General features: G+C 34.6%; 1 protein-coding gene across 1 annotated transcript in view; it reads left to right on the forward strand.

The window, feature by feature from the left end:
• Positions 1-22391, forward strand: part of GRB14 (growth factor receptor bound protein 14) — a gene marked incomplete at its 5' end in the record, with an annotated part of 64884 nt that extends 42493 nt beyond the window's left edge. Inside the window, 11 exon segments of the mRNA XM_084289485.1 lie at positions 1118-1239; positions 3033-3107; positions 9224-9361; positions 10437-10547; positions 10739-10834; positions 11411-11491; positions 13859-13975; positions 14062-14119; positions 14210-14297; positions 18099-18192; positions 22197-22391. Of these exon segments, the coding sequence (XP_084145611.1) occupies positions 1118-1239; positions 3033-3107; positions 9224-9361; positions 10437-10547; positions 10739-10834; positions 11411-11491; positions 13859-13975; positions 14062-14119; positions 14210-14297; positions 18099-18192; positions 22197-22343 (1127 nt within the window). The 3' untranslated portion in view covers positions 22344-22391.
• Positions 22392-24365: the final 1974 nt, after the last annotated feature.

The raw sequence follows: 24365 nt of genomic DNA on the forward strand, positions 1-24365 counted from the left end.
CATAAATTCCTTATGATAATGCAGTGAAGTCTGGGAAATGTGATCAGAAAATTGTGTGAGTTACATGTTTTTTATATTATATTTTAATTGCATTTTCCCTTTGACAGCATGATAAAGATTGGATGTTAGAACCTAATAATTGGCAGGGAGACATATATTTGGATCTTAAACCAGCCATATGAGTAGTCCTACTGCATTACTCAGAGTATGCATTTCTTAAGCATGCACAACACATCTACAGGAAAATTCTTAAATTCTTTCCCATAAATGCGTTTAATATTGCTTGGCAACTGAAAAGTTCTTTCAAGAATCTATTCTGCAGAAGCAATATATAGTAGTAAGAATACCGATTCTGACCTCCACTGCTGTGTTCCCCATAATTGAGTTCTTTGTCTTTTCTTCCCTTCCCCTTTACCTATTGCAAAACCAATCTGCACATTAGGACTCACTTTGTAGGCTTTGGGTTTGTTTTGTTTTTAGTTTTTCATGGCTTTTACTGTTCCTTTTGCATATGTTAGTGCTACAGCTGCTAACGTTCTCAGTATCTCTGGCTTGTGCAAAAGCGTTAAAACGCTGAAATGCCCTATGTTCGTCTGCAGTTTGAGAAATGCTTCAAAAGACAGCAGGGTCCGGGGAAGAAGGCAGCTTTCCCATGTTGTGGACGGCTTACAATTTATGAATGCTTCATTAGAGAAGGGGGTGTCAGGAAGACATTCCAGACACCCCAGGCAAGGTAAGTAGAGATGAGTTGTTGAGGTGGTCTGCTTCCTGCTGCGCCATGCATCACAAGGCAGGAACTGCCTGTGGCTTCTGTTGCATGGAGCCTGTGGATTTGGTCATGTAACAGAGCCGCCTCTGTTTAAAAAAAGCAACCAAACAAAACAAACAAAAAAAACAAAGCTACATGAACTACCTCAGACGTTAAAGTTGAGCCCATTTCAACTGGGGTGGAACAGTTATTTGGTGTAACATGCACCTGATTAATGGGCTGTGCTCAGATTGCTTGTTTAATGTTTTGTAACGTAAGTAATTTTAATTATTTGACCTCTACATCTTCATGTTTTACTGTTTATGTTCTTAGGTGCAGATTATGTGCTGTTTTTTGTTGTTTTTACAGGAAGAGCTATAGAAGACCATGAATTAGTGATGGAAGTCCAGTCAAACTGGGGAATGCAAGAGGAAAACAAATTCTATTTTAGAAAATATTATGCCAAATATGAATTTTTCAAAAATCCTGTGGTAAGTCATAACATTATATCTGTGAAGTGGTGCATTTGCTGGTGCTGCAAAATAGTCTTTTTTTGTTACACTCAAGCAGAGTGTAAAGAAGTGTAATGCAAGTCAAAAGGAATAACTGGGAGGAAGTTTATGGGACCAAGAAATATATTACAGTGCTTGTATATGGTGGCCAGTAACTTTGTTGAAATTTTAAAGTATCAGTGTTCTTACCTTTTTTTTTTTTTTTTTATGAGGATGAGGGAATAAAAGAGAGACATGGATTTAATTTTCTTGAAGTTTACATGTTGACCTATAATAAAATGAGAATTATTTGAAGTTAAGTTTCCATTAAGTGACAACAAAATATAAAATGAAGCAGTACAAGGAGAAGCATCTGTAGCAAAGATGATTTTATTGCTAAAGTGAAAATTGAATGTTATGGTCTAGCACTGACCAATGGCAGCTTCTCAGAGCTGCAGCTAAATGACAACTGACACAAAAGGCCATGGGCAGCCATAACCTATTAGGAGTAAGTGAAAGTGAAGTCGAAGTTAGCATATGTAAGAATTGGAAAGGGAGCAGAGACAACTTGTAAGTCAAGGATGCTGCCAAAGGTTAACGCTGCTGATTCAGAACTTTTCTAATGGCAAAGACCATAGAAGCAGTACTGGCTCAGCAGGAGAAATTTACCATCTGGTTACTCACATGCATGGTGTATTTGGATCACTCCTAATACTATCTGTTACAAGGCCAGCTTGTTTCAGATGTCAAAGGGAGAAATAGAAATGAATGAGGACTTGAAAGGTGAAAAGTGGAAGGGAACTCAAATTATCTACCTGTGAAAAGGATGAGAAGGTAAATATTAAGACACTACAAGATGTAAGAGATTTGAGGGCATTTTCCTGTTCCAAATGTGTTTCTCTGGACAAATTGTAAATTCCCCTGTCATTAGAGATACTACTGCACTAGTGAAAAATTCTGAGCTTGAGAAGCTTTCAAAAAGTAAGTGCATGTGTATTGGTTATCTAGTGAGTGGAACCATCTGTGGAGCATGGCAGGCATGCAGCTGTGAATAGCTCCAACAGCTGTGCCTAATCAAAGTCCTTACCATTCCTGTTGAGTTATTCTTCTGGGTACTGTGGTAATGGTGTAGCAAGAATGCTTTATTAGAAATGTGTTAATATGAATTAACCCTACCAATTTTATTTACATTTTATTAATTTTATTAACAATTTTATTAAAAATGAAGGTCAGTGGACATTGGGTGGTAAGGGAATACTAGCTTCAAAACTGCCCAGATCTTGAGGAAACATAACTCTTGGTTGGTTCATACATGTACGGTCATGACTATATTGAACTCACCAGCTGCAGGTCTGTGCCATAAATCACCCCTGGAGCTTTTCATGATAATAAAATTGACACTTTAAATGTGGACTTTTTAACCACCCGATATTGATGTAGTCACGTTTTAGTGTTGATTCATATTTATATCATTCAGAATAGTCAATTCAGAAAAACAAACAAAAAACCTGAAAGTACATGTTCTCTATTAATGGAAGTTATGAAATACTTTACCGAGTTTCCTTTGTAATGAAAACAATAGAAAACAATGTATTTTTCAGCATGTTGCAATATGACTAGCACTGCTGTATGAAATCCTCATGCTTACAGATACTGTTGATGTTTTTCAGCAAGTAAGATATAGGATGTTACAAATTTAGGAAGGATATTACATCCTTTTTCTACATCCTAAAGCGATATGATGTTTAATAATTATTTTTACAGAACTTTGATAGAAATTATTGTCATTGCAGAGCTTTTTCCCAGATCATATGTTATCTTTACCAAATGAGACCAATGCAGCTATAAGTCACTCTGGGATATTACAGGTATGTAACCTTTGAAAGATGATGAGCCAATAAAGCGTGGAATTCCCAATTGTCTGTATTTGTGTGAGCATAGCACTTTGTCACTGTCACATCTGTTGGTAGATTTTGTGTAACTCAAAATATTGAATTTCTTATGAAATATGGAGCATCCCTTCTAGTCAGTTACTACGTGACTACTGTTAGAAAATTGCACATTCAAAAAGTGCAAAAATGGCCAAAAAGGCAGTAAAAGTGGTTAACGCCTGTATCAAGTGTTTCAGGTGAAACTGTTTCCTTAAAAAGTGCAGCACTGAATTAATTAGCCCATACTTAGCAGCAGCACAACAGTAGAATGCTGAGGAACTGGTAATGTGATAGAAATAGATATAAAAAGAGTTAAATTGTTGAACTTAATGAGTAGAAAATTTAGACTGACTAGTATGATTTGTTAGCGTGAAGGCTACTGTAGCCTTCCAAAAAAAAATGGTAGGTCACTCAGTGTTAGTCATCTTTTAAGTGGACACAAGATTTTAATTTACAGTGGGAATAATTTCACAGAATGACCATATCAGGGATCATCATCTTACTTCTCAAAGAGGGGAAAAATGAGTAATAAAGGTGGAAACATACACATCATTCTTGTTTGCTTGTCACTAGGAAATTTAATTAATAGAAGAACTTTCACTGGTCTTAAGACAACAACCCGATATGTGAGTTTTTGGGGATAAAGAATGATTGGGAAGCGAACGTAATAACACAAGATATTTTAAGGTAGAACTAAAAGTAATATGGATATTATTTTTTTTTTCTGTATTCATATAATAAATTCTACCTTAACATTCACCAGAAAATGAAAAACATTAAATAACTAAATTTCAAAGTGTTCTTCCATATCAAGTAGTTATATCTTTATTGATACATTATAAGAGGGGATGCTAGTCAGGATCTTACGATTACCCTCAAATGTTTGTTTTTTAAAAAAAAAGAGGTTCCAAATTAAGTGTAACTGACACATAATGGTTTCTATATATCATTTTTAGAAACCTAAATCATTTTTTTCCTAGCTTCAAAACATGCTTTTAGCAGAGATTATGCAGCTTAATGCAAGCATTTAATTCAGTCATTAAATGTTGTCCCCTTTGTTGTTAAAACTTAATTTATTTTGCTAGCAAACAATCTGATAGATTAAGTATTTATTTATTTTTTTTTTTAATGAAACTGTTTGCCATACATGTATACCTTTGCATAGATTCTCCTTTTGTCGTGGGAATAGAATATGAGATACAGGGAACACGGGGAAAGCTTCTGGGCCAGATTAAGAATAATTCAAAATATATAATGTTAAATCCAGTTTTCTTAGCTTGGAAAAAATGTTATGAAATCTACTTTGTTGCTATTTGATGTTCTATTGTCTGTTTGATTGTATTTGGTCTAATAAAACTTAGTGGACACAAAGTATGGAATACCCTCTTGGATTCTGCAGCTGCCACACACGTTTCAGCAGAAACTATTCAGTAGATTGTTTACAGTGTGTTGCTGTTTCCTTGGAAACTTTCATTAAGACAAGTTAATGGGCTTGCGTTATTATTTGTGATGTGCTTGGTCAGGTATCAAGAGAAACATTAATTTTAACAACTCAATGCTTACAAATGATTAAAAAATCACTTCTGATACTTTTATAGCTTTTTGTGGATTGACCTGTAAGCAAGTAAAATGTTTTTCAAGTATGCTTTTCTTGACTTTCAATGAAAGTGCAAAAGTATTTCTGCCTGATGACTTTAAATCAGAGCATCTAAGTAGTCTTAAAAACAAGCAAAAAGTTTATCTGTCCTTTCTGTTTCACATGTGTAAGTAAAATTACAAGGTCTGAAATATGCCAAATATCTATGTATACCAAAGACAGGGATTTAATCTTTGCCATGACAATCTTTAACTTAACAAGATACTTTTTTTTTTTTTTTTTTTTTTTTTTTACGCTGATTGGAGTGTGACTATTCTGAGACATGACATTCTATGCACATGTCTAGTAGTAGTCAGTATGGATCATTTTAAACTTGCTTTAGGTTATTTTTGCGAATTGGATGCCTTAAAAAATACACAGTAGTATATAGATTTTAATCTGAGGTCTTTCTCATAGCAATAAAATGACCTATTATTTATAAATATATTTATATTTTTTGTGAAAAAGTAACTCATAGGTGGGTAACAAATTCCTTCACTTAGTTTAATGAGATGTGAAACTTGCTGGATGTAATTTTAAGTGAGGCTTGTGACTTATTTAAAATGTGGCCTGTTTATTGGAGTAACTTTTATTTTGGATGAATTGATATATGCTTTAGCTCCTTTTATGTTCTTATTCAAGATGGTGTTCCCAATGAATAGACTGCAAAACATCGTGTTAACAGGACTGACTCATTCTGAGTTAGCAGGTGAACTCCTCACTGGAGTCAAAGAATTTCTTCTACAATTACTGTAAAGGATTATTTTTTTTCTTAGGTTTCTTCCATTTTCTTTTTGCCTGAAAATAACATTTCTTCAATTTTGGAGTTTTTTTAATCTCTAATTTGGATCAGATTTTTTTTTCCACTATGCAAGTTGTCAATCACTTTAAATGCAACAATGACATCCTCAGTTTAGACAATAGATGTTACTTGGGCTGTTATGCCTTTTTTTTTTTTTCTGGTTTTACTGTAAGAAATTCCATGCCATCTTGGTTGTTCAATAGATGTGATCAACTCAGTTCTGTAGGTAAACTTGAAGTTCAGAGTTCAAATCTTGTGTTCACCACTTTGGCTTCTTTCTAACACCTTTTTAAGTATAATCTGAGTACATTAGAAAATTATAGATAGCACCTGTCCAAGCCATCTTCCATAGCAATGAAAAAAAAAACAAACAAACCTTTCACCTAATGTAGAATATATTAGAGAAATTAACATTAGTATTTCCTGAACAAATATAAAACATAAATGTTGTATATGGAAAGGTAAAAACAGAACAAGATTATGAAGGCAAATGCTCAGAATTTGGGAAAACGTGGAATTACTGATATAATCTTTCCCTTTTTCCCTTTCCTCTTATTCCTTTCTTCATTGCCATCTTCTTCTCCTTACTCCATACTCTTAATTGTTCCCATTCCTTGTCTTTGTAGATTTAAGACTATTAAAGACTATTAAGACTTTGTAGATTTAAGACCATCAAACTCAAACTTAATTCACAAAGTCTTAGGAAAACAACAGATTCCCTAATTTAAATCCCAAAATTGTGTGTACCTGCTCAAGAAACATTCACCTCAAAAAATGTTGTTTTCCCCCAGTATAGCTGTTCCTTCACTTAAAATGTTGAAGGCATTACAAATGCCTTCAGCGCCTGGAAGCAGACAAATAAGTTGTGTAGCTTTCAATCTTTATTTTGTTCAAGTGACATCTAGTATTTCTGAATCTTTTACTATTCATCTGAGAATGTGGAATGTCCTTTTTCTTCCATTTTTTTCTTGTTGACTTCCCTTCCTCAAAAAAAAAAAAATAATTTTTGTTGTTGTTGTTCAAGTTGGTTTTAAGTTGGCTGACTTTACAGAAAATCATATCATAATCTGGTTCTTGTTGCTGTCATATATTAATGTCTGAAAGACATGGTGACATTTGATAGACCCTACATATCAAGTTGTATATTTCACTGCATGAGGGTGCAAACTTATTTCTGCATACTGTGTGATCAGTAATCACTGTCTGCATCGTATCATCATTTAACTCTCCACAGTTCTTCCACCTGTATGAAGCACTTTTCTTATTTTTGTCCTATTTTGATTGCCCTTTCTCTGCATAAACAGGGATCCTTTTCCCCCATACTAAACTTCAATCTTGCACATACTTCCATTAAAAGAAAAATCAAAAATTTACTTTTCTACTCTATGTAGTTTTATATATTTATTAAAGACATTCACTTTGCAGATCTTTTTACTGCTTATTCTTTGGACTATTTAATGGTTTTGACTTTACAAATACAAAATATTGTATTTTCTCTCACAGTCCTCAGCTGTCTTAGAAGGGAAAAGATGGATCTAGGATTGCTTTTTTTCCTACAGTTATTGCTACTTTAGTTGAATTGATAGTGTAGATACAACAGTGGCTGTTGAAGCTGAGCTTTGTATTGTTCCTTCACTTTGGCCTGCTGAGTAAGAAAAGAAATGTGTTTTTCATGATTGTGCTTCTGGTTGGAAGGTCTTAGGGAGTCCTGGGGAAGAGCTTGTGCAGGCTAGGAGCCAGGCACTCATTTCATTTTTGGCAGAGAGAATGCAGCCTAAAGAGATGCTTTTTGGGTTTTACATACATCAACTGTCTTAGATTATCCTAAATTTCCATTTGACTTTGGTTTTGCTGTAAAAGTACTTTTCAGTGCAGGCTATATATTCACCATCAGCGAACCTGTTAATATATGGCAAATGGGAAGATTATCAGGAACGGCTACCAGGACCTGTCTGCTTCAGTGTGACTGAAATAGCTTGAACTGCATTTGTACATGGTACAAATGGTGTACAGGTACATGGTGTACCTGGTCTTACTGTAATTTACTATTCAGGTGAATAGCACTGAAGCTCTCTTAATGCATTCTTAGTTGTGGGCTAGATTTTCTGTGTGCTCCCCTGTCAAATGAAACCTGTCTTCATTACTGCATTGGTAACAGCTGAATTTAATCAACCTGGGACAGTCTACATGTGGTGCTGTCATGCATCTGACTGCAAGGTAGGAAAACAATAAAAGTGAAAGTAACCTTGTTTATCTTGGTTGGACTCCATTATTTAGTGGCTAAAGACGTTGGTATACTTCCAAAATCACATTCACTTCATCATTTTGCTGCAGTCCGGTGCCAGCCAGTCTGCCTCTTGCCTGGGAATCTGTTGCTTCGTGTCCTCAGCTCAGATGTTCTGGAAGTGGCAGCAGAGAGGAGGAAAACAAAGCAATGAAAACTGCAGAAATCAGCAAGAAAACCCCTTCTTCCCTACCATATGGGAGCCTAGATAGTTTTTAAGGTACTGCAGGCCAGTCTGGGGCAAGGTTCCTTGAAGAGGTTAGTAGTATTTTGCATGCATGGAAATTAAAGAATTCTAGGTTAGTATGTTTAGATATGAGTCATAGTTCTGGGTAGTTTTCTTGAAAGGAGAGGAGTAGAAATGAATATGTTATATAGACGTAGAATGCAGTTAACACAGTTGGCAGATTTTAGTAGGTACTTTTGCAGTCCTCTAAAACTGTACTTGGTCTTAGCAAGACAACAGCTGTGTTGCACCCTGATAAATTCTGGTAGAAATGGCTAAAGCAAAGAGAATTGCATTAGTTAGCTCCTCTCAGTGCATCAGTTAATTTCATTGTCTATCTGTATCATTCTGCCTTTCCTATGGTTTGGGGGTAGAGGGGGTGCAAACTTATTTTTTTGGTTCTGGAGGCAAAACGGCTGATCCTTCTGAGACTTTAAAGGCCTTCTTCCTTGCTCCTAATGCAGCTTTATTCAGATAAACACACTCTACCTTATGACCTTGAGCACAGGCAGCAAATACTTGGTGGCTGGCCCAGCCTCTCTGCTCCATTGAACTGAAGCACCCACTTAAGTACTACTTTAGGTCCTGAGACCTTTGTTCCCTCCTCTTTTGAAAATTGCAATATTCTCCAGACCTGTGTGATCTTGTGATTTAGATTTTGTGATTTGTTTGATTGAATTTTAATTCAGATCCGTTCCTTTTTCTGGTTTGTAATGGGCAGGGGAAGGCGAGATGTCATTTTTTTATTTTTTCATTCTGTTGGTAGCATTGATTTGCAGTTTTATAAAAATAGGGTCTGAGGCATGGGATCAGAAATTCTTACACTGTTTTTGTTGCTGAAGTCAACATATTGCATAACTAATGCTCTCATTTCAAACCATATGTTTCATATAAATATGTAACTTGCCTTGCATACCTTGGAGTTATGTAATGTTCTGTATGCCTTAAATCAGAGGTATTCTAATGGGATTAGATGCAATAACTGAACTACTGTGATATAGTGAATTTAGGGGTATATTCCCCTTAGTCTTGTCTGAATATCTTAATGAAACAGAAAGGTAGTTTCAGATAAAAAGAAAAATGCGGGTCTGATACTTTCTTTCAGATGTTCCTAAGCTCCAGCACATATCCTGAGATTCATGGTTATTTGCATGCAAAGGAACAGGGGAAAAAATCATGGAAAAAATTGTTCTTTCTTTTGAGAAGATCCGGTCTTTATTTTTCCACTAAAGGTACATCTAAGGTAAGGCAAAGCAAACAAACAACAACAATAAAGAAGGGGGAGAGAATTATAAAGTTAGAACAAATATATACATATTTATTATTTGCTGTAATATTAGCTGGAATTTGAATTTTATCTTACAGTGAAAAGGGAAAATAATTTCCATTTATAGTAGAAAAAATATATAGAGAGATAGAGATACAAAATTGGGAAAGCCTTATATGTGGAAAAACTAGCTGCTTTTTTGCCTGTTAACTTTTCCTTCAGTCTGGTTCACATTTTTTTTTCAATTGGTTAACAGGGTGGGTATCTTTTAAAATTTGTTAAAATTCTGAAATAGATGCTCTGAAAGATGGGCACAATGCTTCAATATGTAAATTATACAAGAGCATATGTATAAAAGGATTATATTGGAAGATTTTTAGAGTTCTTGAAGTCTGTCACTGTTTTTCATTTTGCTAGTTGAAATTTTTGTCAGTACTTAAACCTGACTGTGTTAAACAGGATACATTAGAGATAAGACACCTTTTATGTAAACCATGTAAACACATGCTTTTCATTCTTTTGAATTTTCTGTTAGATGCCAGAGTACTCATTGAGATGCTTTTTCATTCTTCAACATATATATTTATTTTTCTTCCTTGACCTAATTCATTGGGGAGGATGGAGATAATGGTTAGAAATACTACTGGACAGTAATTATTACAGTGTTTTTATTTTATTATTTTTTTTCAAATTCTGAAAGTATGTTTTATTTTGATGCTTGAAAACTATACTGCACTCAAAATTTCTGACTACTACTTTTACTGCATCTTGAATGTAATGGATGTTTTCCCAGAAATCATATCACTTGTACTTTTTCCCCCCCCCCTCTCTCTGGAAGAGTGAACTCTGCCTAGTTTATAAGGTGTTTTTCCTCTGCATTAGGAAGTGAATTTTGCATTGCCTCTTTCTAGGTTTCTTGAGACAATTTCACAGTTAAAACTGAGATATGACTGTATTTTGGGTTAGAATAACTAGTACGCTACTCTGAGTTTTTTATCTGGAGAGGCTAGCTAAAAATAGTCTAACTGTATTACATTGCTCTTCTTTTTAGGAGCCAAGGCATCTGCAGTTTTTCTGTGAATTCAGCAATAGTGATATGTACATGTCTTTGACAGGCAAAAAGATTTCTGGAGCACCAACAAACTATGGATTCTGCTTTAAGGTACAAGCTTATCATTCTGATACATATTAAAGCAAGCCACAGTTTTTAGGTAAGCTTAAGTTTCTTTAAGGTTTTTAAAAACAATGTTCAGCTGTCTGTTATAAAATAGGAGAATTAGTGGCTTTTATTTCAACAGGTATTATCTTCAAGATATGCATTAATGCTAAAAAAAATGTGCTGTGGCCTTCTAGCCTAACAAATCAGGAGGAACCAGAGACCTGAAACAGCTCTGTGCAGATGATGAGCAAAGTAGGACCTGTTGGATGACAGCAATTAGGTTGCTTAAGGTAATTTTTCTGTGTGGAGTTAACTTATTGCTTAAGTTTACTATGTGAAATTCTGATCTTGTGATTTAGAGAAGTAACGTAATTCCAGGTTCCCATAAAATAGCAGTATCAATTTTGTACAATGAAAGCTGAACATTCATCCCAACAGGGACAGACTAAATTGCTGGAATCATTTTAGGGGATGGGATGATGTCTCGATGGAGTCCTGCAAACATTTAAATTTAAGATTAAGCATGTGTAACCTGGCTGAATTTTGTGAGACTGTTGGTGATGTTGAACAAAACTACAAGAATACACAAGATGGGAACTTTAAAAATATTTCTAAAAAGTGTCTGTGACAAAACAGGCAAATGTTAGTGTATTAAATAGTCAGAATTTAATGCAGAGTATACATTTAGGAAGGCAACAGCAATGACATTGTTGTGTGTTTCCTTATCCTACCAGCATTTGTCCCTGCTTTTTAATGATTAAAAAAAAAAAAAAAAAAAAAAAAACACAACAAAAAGGCAAGTAAGAAAGGTTTATTGACTTAGGTTTATAGTTTAAAACGCTAACCATCTTATTTTCTGGTTTTAGTATGGGATGCAGCTGTATCAGAATTACATGCAACCATATCAAGGTAGAAGTGGCTGCAGCCCTTTGAATATAACACCCATGGTATGTCCCACAGTAGCTCCATGAATAAATACTTTGTTTCTGCCATCATGCTATTTTTAAGTGACTTCTGTCAGTTACACTACTGACCTGATCCTGCAAATCTTTGTACATGTGAATGCTTGCTGAAATCTTTAGGGACCTCAGGACAGACTAGAGAGCTAATTAATTAATTTACTTAATGCAAAATGAGTAGTTTAGACCAATTTAAGAGACTTTTTCCCCTTTGTCAAATCTTCAGTATTTTGGGAGTTTACTGGCTTATTATCACTGTCAAAGAGAATGTAAAAAAGAATTTAAAAAGTGAAGGAGAACTATAAATGCATTAAAAAAGAAGCAAAGTGTTTAAGGTCACACATGCTGTAAAGGATGAATACAGAAGCTTTAACAAATCCTTTTCAGTATACAGTTTTTTTTTTTTTTTTTTTTTTTTTTTCCCTCGAAAGTGGTTTAATACTTACTTCGGATTTCATCTGATGTAGTATAGAATGGACTTCAGAGGAACACCATAACTTGGCAGAACTAGGTTTAGGAGGAACAGCACCCTATACTGGATGCTGTGTCCATCTCCTTAGTCAGATAGTTGGGGATCAGGTTGTCCTTTTCTTTAATATATCTTATATTTATATATCCCATATATCTATATATATATGTGTGTGTATATATACATACATATACACACATACATATATATATATACACACACATATATATATCCCAGTTCTTTGAATCATTTTTTTTTTTTTTTGTGAGTGATTTATATCACTATGTCACTTCATGCTTTTCATTGGCTAAACTGGGTAAAAACAGCTTGTTTCCAGAACTTGTGATGATGAATTTATGGTGTTTGAGCATTTATGGTAGTTCTTGATGTTAAAGCACCTAAGATATACATTTGTCATTATGGATATTCACAAAAATGCTGTTTTATGATATTGCTAATAAGCATGCTTTCAAAATTGCACTTAATATACTGACCATGTTTTTATTGTCTGTAAGAAGAAGCTAACGATAGCCAGCTGCTGCCTTTATAATGGGTCTTGGAGCTATTATTGATTCTCTCTCTTCTTACACTGCTGCATGCATATAGCTCATGTAAATTCTAATGCAGGTGGAATCTATAACTGGTATTAAGCCTGGTACATTTTTTGTACTTGTGTATAACTGGTGAATTAAGCTCAGGAATTAAGTGCTTAAGCTAATGTATGCACTTCATAGAGGAATCACTTTCATTTCTGAATAATTCACAACCAAGTCAGCTGCAAGGAGTTTCTGCACTCTCCTAGAGAAACACCATTTCTCTTTCTTTGCCCTTCTCTGTTACTTTTGCAAAGTTCTTTACAGGTTACAGTTACTCAGGTTCACCTTAGACTACAGTGTCAACAGTTACAATGCACTATGATTCCATTTTGAGTTATATTCATGCTAGAAGAATCTGCTTGTAACTAAACAGGAGCTAAACAGGTTTTGGACTGAAAAGTTTTGTTAACCCTACAGAACTCTGTGCCTCCTATGTTCTAGATGTTACTTTCACTTACAGAACACTAGAGTGTTCTTTTAATTATTTGATCTACCATTGCCAGTGAACATTTGAGACATTACAATCGGTATTAAACTTGATTTTATAAACTTGGATTTCTGGCAACTGTTTTGGTGAGCTTTATGACTGTTTTGTCAAACATGAAATGCTTTTTGTTTTTGTTTTTACTATGAGGAAAAAAGACAAACTATTTATTTATTTTTTTTTTTTTAAAGTATTAGATTCCATAACTGTTATGTCTGTGCTTGTTCTGTGATAGTTAAGAGCTTGAAGGGAAGTATTAAGATAAAACTTAATCTCCATAGAAATGGCTTTTTTCCAGTGGTTAAATCTGGTAAACTTTGGGCAAAACTTTATATAGAAGATGCATGAATTTATGCCATAGCAAAATAATTTAAGTCTTTGTTTATAAGATGATTATGCATAATAATTTTGCATTTTCTTTTTTTCTGGTACTTGGACAACTTTCTAAATGTATCCTAGCTTGTCCTAACTTATCCTAAACATGCAAAAGGATAGTTATAGTTACAAGTATAAATAGAATTTATGGTAAAGGGATGTATTTGTTGTCCATCACAGTAACGCAAAGACATGATTTGTCCTGCCAAACTGTAAAATTGAGTTTTATAGTAGAATACAGGAGTTACAAATGTTCCCTAGGGTGTAATGAGTTTGGCTGTGATGGGAAATGCTGCAGATATTTGAAACACCATTTATAAAATGCAATGTTTTCTCAGAAACTCATTCGTAAAACATAGATCTTAAAAACAAAACAATAAACCAAAGTAAACAAAAAACCCAACCACTAAATGTATTTTTCTTTGTTGCAGAGAAGTATTTCAGAAAATTCTTTAGTAGCAATGGATTTCTCAGGACACAGAAGCAGAATTATAGAAAATCCAATGGAAGTCCTTTCAGTTGCAGTTGAAGAAGGATTAGCATGGCGGGTATAAGCATTTTATCAGAGTACTTTTTTTTTTTTTTGATTTTAACAAAAAAGATTTGAAATAATCTTTACTTTTCTCTCACACAGAGGAGAGGGTGTCTGCGACTCAACTCACATGGTAGTCCTATTGCCATGTCTAACATGGGTATGTGTGAGTTAATTCAGTACAGAAAAATGCAATAGTTGGTTGTTTCAATAAATTCAATATGTTTTTTAAAGATCTTTATTTCTCCAGCTATACACAGATCTCAGTCTTGGTTTCATCATAAAATCTCTAGAGATGAAGCTCAGAGACTTATTTTGCAGCACGGACTTGTAGATGGGTAAGCTAATTCTTTACATAACTCTTCGGAGACACATTTCTAGTCAACAACTGCTATTTTCATGTACTTTTTATTGCGGGGGGAGACAGAGGAAGAAAGATTTTGCACTTATCTAATAGAAATAAAATGTCTTTTATATAGGGCTATCTGGGGATCAGTTGGTTTCTATTTTATGTCTTCTGGAAGCAATAAAATGGTGATCTAACACTTTGATTCTGTCACTGACAGATTACTTGCGTCCACTCAGAGCCAAGCACTTGAGCTCTGTATTTGCACAATATTCTCTGTGAACTGTCAATTTTGGCACCAGTGTTTTTTGTGTCTCTTATTAGTGATGAAAGAATGAAGGAAACCATAAAAACATTGCCTAACCTTATTCCAACATGAACTATGCAGGGATAACCATTGAAAAAAAAAAAGCTTTTACTTGTGAAATGAGTAAGAATTGTACTATCCCTTAATGGTAAACAATAAATACTAGGGTAAGACTATTCATGTTTATTTTTCCATCATTTAAATATTAATTCAAATAAAAATGACCAGGTATGCATTTCATGTTCAAATCTTATTTTTCATTTCTGTTTTTTTATCCCTAATGCTGTATTAAATGTACACATGGGCCTTTTTTATTCAATGACTTATTCTATGAAACTTGTGCATTTCTCTGTCTGTTTCCAGTTAGGTACCTGTAGCCAGGTAACTGGTTAAATTCCTTCAGTTTTAGATTAAGTGTACTTTAATACTGTTTTCTACATCTGTGGAAAGGGTTCTAGAAAACAAAGAAAAAAGATGGGAAGGAAGGGAAGACAAAGATAACCATACTCAGCAAGGATGGATATTTGGACTTTTTTATTTTTTAAATTTCAGGGGTCTTGTTTTTAAGCCTGGGTAATCACCCTGAAAATGTTCTGTACTCTGCATTCATTTTTGCATTTGTTCCAAGAGAGAGATGGGACATGGGGATGATCTACATGTCTGAGCAGTATGTCATTCTAGGACTTGATGAATCTTTCAGTGTATGTCAGTGGCTACATAGATATTGTTAAGATATTGATAGACCTGGGGAATAAGCAGCAATAGCATTTGAGATGAGAACGTGAATATCATGCTAGGTATTAAGAAATACTTGCTTAATATAGTGTTGTTTATGGTATATTCTTGGATCTATTCACAGATACATATGGTGATCTTGATGAGGATGATACTCTTGAGTGGATTGTTTAGAATTGATTAGAACATGAGCAATCATATGTTGGCATACTCCTGAGATACAATGAAGACACAAATACATTACAGCTTGTGAAAAATGCTTTGCTCTTTAAAAGAAAAGAAAAAGGGCTGAAAGAATGAATTAGCACCATAAATACAGAAGTTTTTCATGGGAGTAATAAGATTTTAGTTTCTGCTGAGGAAAAAAAAAATCCAAGCTGAGCTTTTTAAGGTGTTTTAGAGATAGAAAAATGATCCCAAGCAGGGCAATCTCTTGCATGTATGACAGCAGGTGATAGGGCCTCTGTAATATCATATGTACCAACAAATGCACTGTTCATGTTGGCTTATGGAAGGTGAAGGGACTTACATAAAGGAATAAAGAATCTGCAGAATTCCTAGTAGTAGAATAACTTAATGACAGAATTACAGACAACAACTATCTTTCAGGGTGTGCTACGAAGGAATAATATTTTCGGATCTACTGTTCAGATGTAGAAGAAACATGCTTAAAGGCATTTGTGTAGCAACATTGCAAATTTCATACTTCATCCTCTTATGTTTGAAGACTTTTCAGTGATAAGTGGTTGACAGAATTGGAAACTAATTGATACTCAATAGATGAATTGGATAATAGCATTACCAAAAGGGTCATGACAAAATTCAATTGGTCGTTCAGAGAATTTCTTATATGTTTATGAAGGAACAGTTTTTTTGAATCATCCAGCATGTCTAAAAAGCTCCCTTCCAACCAATATTCCTAAAATTCTGTGAAGTACAGTCCTTTCTTTGTAATAAAATGATGTTTTAAAAGGTTCTTCAATGGCTAAAGTAGTTCTGTTAGGATAGAGTTAGGAAAGAGTAAATAAAGATCTTTTTTATGTGAAGGAGAAGAAATGTTGCTCATCTCTCCTGTCCTAACAAACAAACAACAAAAAAGTAGGAAAGTAGGCTTCAAAAGAAATGATAAATGGGAACATAAATCCTAATCGACATACATTTTCTTTTCTATGCTATGTCATTACTTTGTGTATTGCTTAATGTGGATCACCATACCATATTTGGGTTTAGAGAACTCATTTTGTATATTGGGAAAGTGTCACATTCTTATAATGTCTTTTTTTTTTTTTTTCCTGAATTAAAAAAAGACCAGGTCTTAATGACAAACTTAAAAAAAAGATTTAAGTTTATGCAAGGGATGACTACTTTGAAAAAATTAATTCAAGTCCTGGAAAGGGGTGAGAGGCCACTAGGTGGTGAGAGAGAGCTTATTAGGAGAGTCTGAGTGTATTGAGAACTATTTGTCCTTATTTTCCTAGCCATATGCGGGGCTGACAATTATCCATCTTTTAAAACTGAATTAGTATCAGAATTCAGAATTAACATAATTTTTTTTTTTGATAGAAATACTAATGATTATGAACTCCAAATTTCTTAATTCCAGGTATTTTCTTACTTCTGTTGTAAAAATAAAACTCATTTAATCCTCAAAATTTTAAGAATACCCAGTAGTTTGGATCTTTGTTGTTAGTTTGTGAAAATTCACTGAAAGACTTTGTTGTCTTTTCTTTTCTTTTTTTTTTTTTTTCCTCTCCCCCCCAAAAAAAAAAAAAATATCCTTGATTTTCATATAGTTGTTGTGCTCTCGTTCCTGGTAGATGGTTGGACAAAAGAGGAGACTAGCACTCACTTGGTTGACACCTGCAAGTCTACTTTGCCCATTTGTTTTTCCTCCTGAAAGAGGAGAATTCTTGCCAATGACTGTCCCTCCATTTCCCTTTTGTGATACGTTTGTTAACTATACCTGTTCCAGACCTGCATAGTACAAACCGTTCAGTCTCTCCACTACAAAGCTGTGAATCAGGTACTTCCCTTTGTCCTCCAAATTGTTCTTCTCTGCCAGTAGTCCAAACTCAGTGATTCAATGAAATGGTATTCATTCTTCATCTGCATCAGATTATCATACCAGGATTATGGCAAAACTATGTCTATAATCTGGTTGGAATCAGTGAACTACTTGCAGTGACGGTGCTGGCCATTGACAGTGTTATCAGTAACTATGCTGTAATGTATAGACTGTAGTTCTGTCTCCGTGAGAATTTTATCAGTGTGCAGATTTGAGTGTACGTTTATGAATATGGGCCAGATGTGGAAAGTATTCTGGTATGCCTTGCATTACCTTTTCTGTAAACTTCCTGTTGAACGTCCTTTCAAGTTTTCCCTATAAAACTTGTGATTTAGGTGACTGTCAGAGTCCAAGGAAAATTTTTCTTCAAGGCACAAACTTTGAGAGTGCTTTTCTGTCTGAAGAGATGTATTGTAATTCTATGCAGTGTAAAACTAACGCCTACAGTGTCATTCATTCTGAAAATGCATATTTTTCACATAATAGACAAGGTGAAGAAGAATTTAAGAAAAGTATTTCAAGTGACACATTTTCAAAGAAATAATGATTAAAAGCATAATTTTTGTAATTAAGATTATCTCTGCTTCTCACAATACTTACTGTTTTAAATGTACAACAATTTTAACTGGGTATTTCCAAAGCTTTCCAGAGTGAACCTTAATGTGAAAATTTTCAATCTCTTTTAGGGTATTCTTGGTCCGTGATAGCCAAAGTAACCCCAAAACATTTGTATTGTCATTGAGTCATGGATTAAAAATAAAGCATTTTCAAATTGTACCCGTAAGTAAAATTTTCAATATACTGTTGTAAGCCAATACAGTCAAATAATTGTTATAGTTTGTAGTTGTTTTTTCGTCTTTTTTTTTTCCCTGCTGTACAGATGATAATAAACATAATACCTGATACCTGTATCGCTGTGTTGCTATGAATCATAAATATTCTAAAGTTGAACATTTTCGAGCTTTGCCGTTTGATTTATTACAAAGCTTGACTAGTACTACATAATCCTATGTTTTTGTTTACCTATAAATCGCCTTGAATAAATGCACAAATCTGTTGGAACTGGAATAGAAGCAACCATGATGGCATGAAAATTGTATTTTAATGAAAGTTATATTGTCTTTTCTTTTTAGTCATCAGCTTAGGTGGACTGCCCATGACCTCTGCGTGTGTGTATCACTGAATCATCTGTTTAAAAGTTTCTCACTTTTATTTTGGGTCAAACACTTCTGTTTTCCTCTTTTCATGATTTATGCTATTGTGGTATATTCATGTCCTTGCCTTCTTCAGGGGGACGATTGTAACAAAAACCTGATATGTTTATTTAGTTCAGTTACATACAGGCAAGCTGAAATTTCCTAAATTGAAGTCATATTTTTATCAGTTTTCCTTGATGGTATAATCCAATTCTACTGTCCGAATGGCTGGCTTTCCCAATCCTTTCCACTCCCTCCAAAGGAGGTTTATACAGTTTTCTTTACAGATTGCTTCCGTTGAGGAAAGAAACAGTTTAGCATTATCTATTTTAGCCACAGATGCTTGAGAGTAGAGAATACCTGTAGCTTTTTCTTCTATCTTGACGAGAACCTTTCTTCCAAGCCAAATAATACTTGAGCCTCTGTTTATTCCTATTGAAGTATCTGGGAGATTCTGCTGTTTCTCAGGAGAAATGTATGTAGTCGATTCACAGAATTTCTTTATTCCTTATCTAGGGCTTTAAAACAAACAAAACAAAAACAAAACTTTCCTGTAGAATAAGACAGAAACATTTTTGCATTATTTGTAATGTGAAAATGAGGGAATCAATGTGAGGTAAAAGAATTGTCCAGGACTTTTGCTTCATTAATTACAAGCATTGCAGGAGCCCTTCATCCAAAAGTGACAGCTATGCCCTAGTTCCTTTGTGAGCGTCAGCATATATTCAGTGATCAGAATCCCAGGTTTAAGATCTCTGTGTTTCTATTGACTATGGTCGCTTCTTGTATTTACTTTAGGATAGCTGTCGTATGGTTTAGAAACCTTTCTGAACTCTGTACAAATACTGTATGACTCTGCTTCATTGGGATGTCATGTAAGTCTCAAATTCAAGAGACCGCTTTTTCTTATCAGGAAACAAACCCTTTTTTCTTTAAGAGCAGATGTGGCAGGAAGCTGCACTTGTCTTCAGTTTGCTATGGACCTGTATGATTCTTCTCTTCACTTAAAAAAAAATAAATAAATAAAATAAAAAGATCTGGTCAATTCTAGTGTTCTTTTGCAGATGCAAGCAGTGCATTTGAGGAATTAATTATACATGTGCCTGCTAAAACTTTGCTCTACTGATGTAGGACCTGTGGAGAAATGGGGAATCTGTTTTGACAGTCTACAGATCGTATCTCAGAGCTGAGGTCTGAAAGACCTGTATCACTTTAATGTAAAAATTGTCTGATTTTAAGGAAAATTTGATTGTTTTTGTAAAGCAATTTATCCCATGCTAGTTATTGGGGGGGGGGGGGGGGGGGGTAGGGGGTAGCAGGGGGGAGGCCGGAAATCTGCAACAAGTACAACTTAATCCAGAGGGAGAGAATGTGAGTATGGAAACTGTTATTTCTCCATATATATGCACGTTTCAATTCCTTTTTGTAAAGTAACTTCCAGTAGCCTTCAGTCCCTTATCCCCTTATGCCATGTCCAGTATGCTGACTTACTGCTTGCTTGGTTTTTACTAGAACAATACTCTTTAAGGAGTTCAGAAAAATATTTTTGAGGAAAAAAAAGTTATGCTTCTAGTTGCATATGATTTTCTAAATGAAGAATTCTAAGAACCGAGACTTTTTTTTGTGCTACTGTAGTAAGTTTATAGCATATTAGTTGGAGATCAAGGTTACTTTCTGGAACTTCAGATCTTACTGTTCTTCCAAAATCTTGCCTTTTTCCCTCCATGGGGAAGGAAAGATAAACTTTCCCCCTCAATGTTAATAAAGAAATAGCACTCTGGATTTTTTTTTTTTTTAAAGTAAAAAAAATGCAGTCTCTCAATGATTTTTCCCCCTTACATTTAGTTTACTTCAAGTTGAAAATGTCCCCAGCAGGGTGTACACCCTGCTAGATCGTTTCACCTACATTAATACATGTGTCGTGTTAACACTGGTAACGTACAAGTATTGGAGGTAGGTAGCAGGGAACTGAGTTTTAAAAGTTGGAAAGAAAATCTTTAGGAAACACTTGAGATCCCATACTGTGAAAATTAGAGAACTTGATATCTTAAATTTATTCTTCAATTTTAGTACATTAAGCTAATAGAAATCAATTTCACTGTCGTCTGTCCTGAAACTAGCTGTTCTTTAGTCCATGGGACTGAAGAATAATACATATACAGCTGTTTCTGGGACTGTCCTTTTCTCATAAACGCTCTCTCATTGCAGCCTTCCTAGCTTGCAGAAGATGTTAGGTTCCTGGGCAACATAACTGTAGTAGGAGCTTTTACTTTGCAAAACGCTGTTTACTTTCTTCAGAGAATTAGCAATCTGTCTGGTATTCACTTCAAGGTATGGGAATGACTTGGAGCAGGGAAAAAGCATAAAAATGAAGTCTGGTCAACAGAAGTCTGAATCCTCAACTCTTTCTTGTCTTCAGTGTGTTGGCAGGAAAATTGCATGCATAAACAAAGTTCAGTGGATGCTAATCCATTTTTTGTTTTTCTGATGGAACACAGGAGCTTACACATGCACACATTGATAATTCCTAAACTAGAAGTGTTTGACCTGGATTGACCAAAGTCTGAAAAAAAATTACAAACAACTTCCAGACATGGTAGAAAGGGAGGGGTAGAATAATCAGGAATCATAAGCAGTTCAACAGTTGCTTCAGATGAGGAATCTTAATTACAGGTAAGAGATAATTGCATCTTCTCCATTCCATGTACTAAGTAGGATAGTTGCATTCCTAGCACAGCATCTATTGCACAATTTCAGGGTGTTCTATTCACTACTCTTTTGGTCTTGTAAAATATCTTTTTCTTTCCCCTCTTCTTTAAAAAAAATAAAATATTTTTTTTACCCTCTTACCTATTTATATTAATACTCTTGTGCTGAAGCTTCTTGATATTGGATATATCAACGGAAGAGGAAACGCATTGAGAACAGTATGTAGTAGCAATGCAATACAGATTGTGCAAGAGCTAATGTTCAGTAATCTAGAACAGGTTGTTTTTCAAGGTATATTTTGGCATTTCTTCTTTTTCTCCTGTATCTATTCCGGCATGTGCATTTGGAGCAGCAGCAGTTCCTTCTCCTACACGACATATTACTACATCAAGCATGTTACTTTTGTGATAGACATTTCGTCCAGTACACCAATGCACTAGTGTGTAGCCACATTGCACCTTAAAAAAGAAGTGATATAAAATGTAGAAGTTATACAGAATAGTGAGTTGAGCAAAAGGTGAAACCTATGAGTAAGTTGCAGCTTGTTTGTTGTCATTTTGTAAAAACTCCATATTTATATTAACTCTAGCTATCATTCCAGAGCAAAGTCATAAAATAAAGGAGTATTCTGTTACTTACTAAACTATTACTTCCTTTTAGGCATGTACCTGTCTTAGAGAGAAAGATAAAGAATACATGATTTTTGTTCTTTATTTTTGATCTTTTTATGTTTGATCAACTTATTTTCCCTTCTCTCCATAGTCATAGGATTATGAATACCTTGTTCTTCATGAAGATTTCTCAAACAAGTATTCTAATCATGAAGAAATACCATATCAAAAGAGGATTTGATGTTATTTTGTTTTTCCATTTTTACAGTTGGAAGATGATGGAAAGATATTTTATACCCTTGATGATGGTCAGACCAGATTTACTGATCTCATCCAGCTAGTGGAATTCTACCAACTTAATAAAGGAGTACTGCCTTGCAAGTTAAAACACTATTGCGCACGAATTGCTCTTTAACCAAAGCATCTGTTGTTTCATCAAAGGCAGAGGAAGATACTAGAATACTTTTTTCCCTCAAGGCAATTTCTATAGTAAGAAGTGAAAAAGCATTACATTGTAAAGATTCTAAGTTTTAGTTACCAAATTAAAAAAAAAAAAAATAAAAATCTGTATAGGTAAGAATTTTGCATTGTGATTGTCAAAGCAAAATAACTATGTTTTAAAAAACGTTATTTCATATGTAATTCTTTAGTGTTGCCTGGACTCTTTTTCTTTTTTTTTCCCAACTGAAAACAATTTTTTTAAAAAATATTGTGCAACTTCTACAAAAATATAACTGATTGTTCTTGGGTTTAAAATGAACTTTGTCTTTCAAATGTTTCTCATAATTTCTGTTCATCACATGGAAGAATTACATTTACTGTGGTAAGGAGAGGCAGAACTGCACATTTTATTTGTAAATAAAATGAATAAATATTTTGCACTATATTTTTGAATGCTACTTTGAGGATAATCATACAAAAAGTGAAAAATCATTAAAGCTGCTTGTAACTGATCCACTGTATTGAGTTGTGCAATTTCTGATGTTATACTTTAAAAGTTTTTTTTTTTCTAATCTAATGACTAGATTGACACCTTTACACAGAGCTGTGGGGTGTCACTTGGCTGTGATATGTATAAATATGCATAAAATGGTTCACCTACGTATGTGCACCTATAGCATACACCTACAGTCTAACATGTGCCCACACACAGACCTGTTAAGTGCTGTGGATTGTTTCAGAGCTGAGAAGGGAGTCAACTTCAGTGGCCCTTGAAATGAACAAATAAAGGTGAATCCAATGAACTTTACTCTTGCTGAAAAACTGGCTAGAGCCTATCTGCAGTTGGTTCTTGGCTTATTTTATTATTTATCACAGAGTGACACATTTCAGAATAGCTACCAGTTAACTAGTCTTTAGGGATTACAAAATATCTAACACTCCAACTATAAAGAGCTAGCTATTAAGGTAGAGTGAGTGAAATTTTGGACTGTGGCATTAAAAATACTTTTGGTATCTATTTTGAAAGAGGGATGATAGTGCTGCATTCTTGTACAAAGTCTTAAGTGAAATGGGGCTTGGAATGAAAGTTGTTTCCCTGTCCTGATGATTGCTGTTTCCCTTTGTTTGATCTTGTTATGAGGGTTCAGGACCTGGCCCTGAGGTAAAGGCTGTAATGGAAAGTAGTGGTTAGAGATGGTTCATCATGCTAAATATGGCCCCTCTGTCCTTTGATTGCTTTGATTCTCTGATTGTTAGACACACCAGCTGTTCTGCTGTTGGAACTGGTGGAGAATGAAGGCGAAAGAGGCCTGGCTGAAGGACTTTGTAAGATGGACCCAAGACACAGCATCGCAAGTGCACGTAAGCTGACAGGGTTGCATAGATGGGTGCATTAGAATAGTATGGTAACTACAGCCTATAGTTTAGTTATTGTATGCCTGTGGAAGGCAATCATAATAACGTAATGCTGTGATACTTAATTTACTGACTTGATCCACACATCACTGACCTTTTCCTCTGGTATGCAAATACAGTTTTTAAAGCTCATTAAAAAAGCAACTCTTCATAACGTGTACCAAAGATGCAACATATGTGGTGTCTGAGCTCATTACATTAGAAATGCCTTGTAAAACTCTTCACAGTCTAATGAATTTAACTCTTAAACCTTGAATATAATTTCAAATTGTAATTACAAAAATGTAGTTTTAATTAAAGCCTCTTCAGATTTAGTTTAGCAATGGGATTACTTCTGAGGTCTTGTATTATTTCAGAGATTGTATAGAGTAAAGAGGAATTTTCTCCTCTGCATCCCTGTTTTTTAGATCATTTTCCAAGAAATGAATTGAGTTGTATACTCTAGTCTACTTGGACATGTGAAAGCTTTGCCATCATTTCTACTTGTATTTGCTGCTATCATTGGTAGTGAAGCTAACCACTCAGTGAGTACCTTTTCACTTTTGGAAAGGTAAATGTGAGGAGTATGTCATGTACTGGA

Source organism: Netta rufina (genome assembly GCF_964035555.1).
Source record: "Netta rufina genome assembly, chromosome: 6".
NCBI lineage: Eukaryota > Metazoa > Chordata > Aves > Anseriformes > Anatidae > Netta > Netta rufina.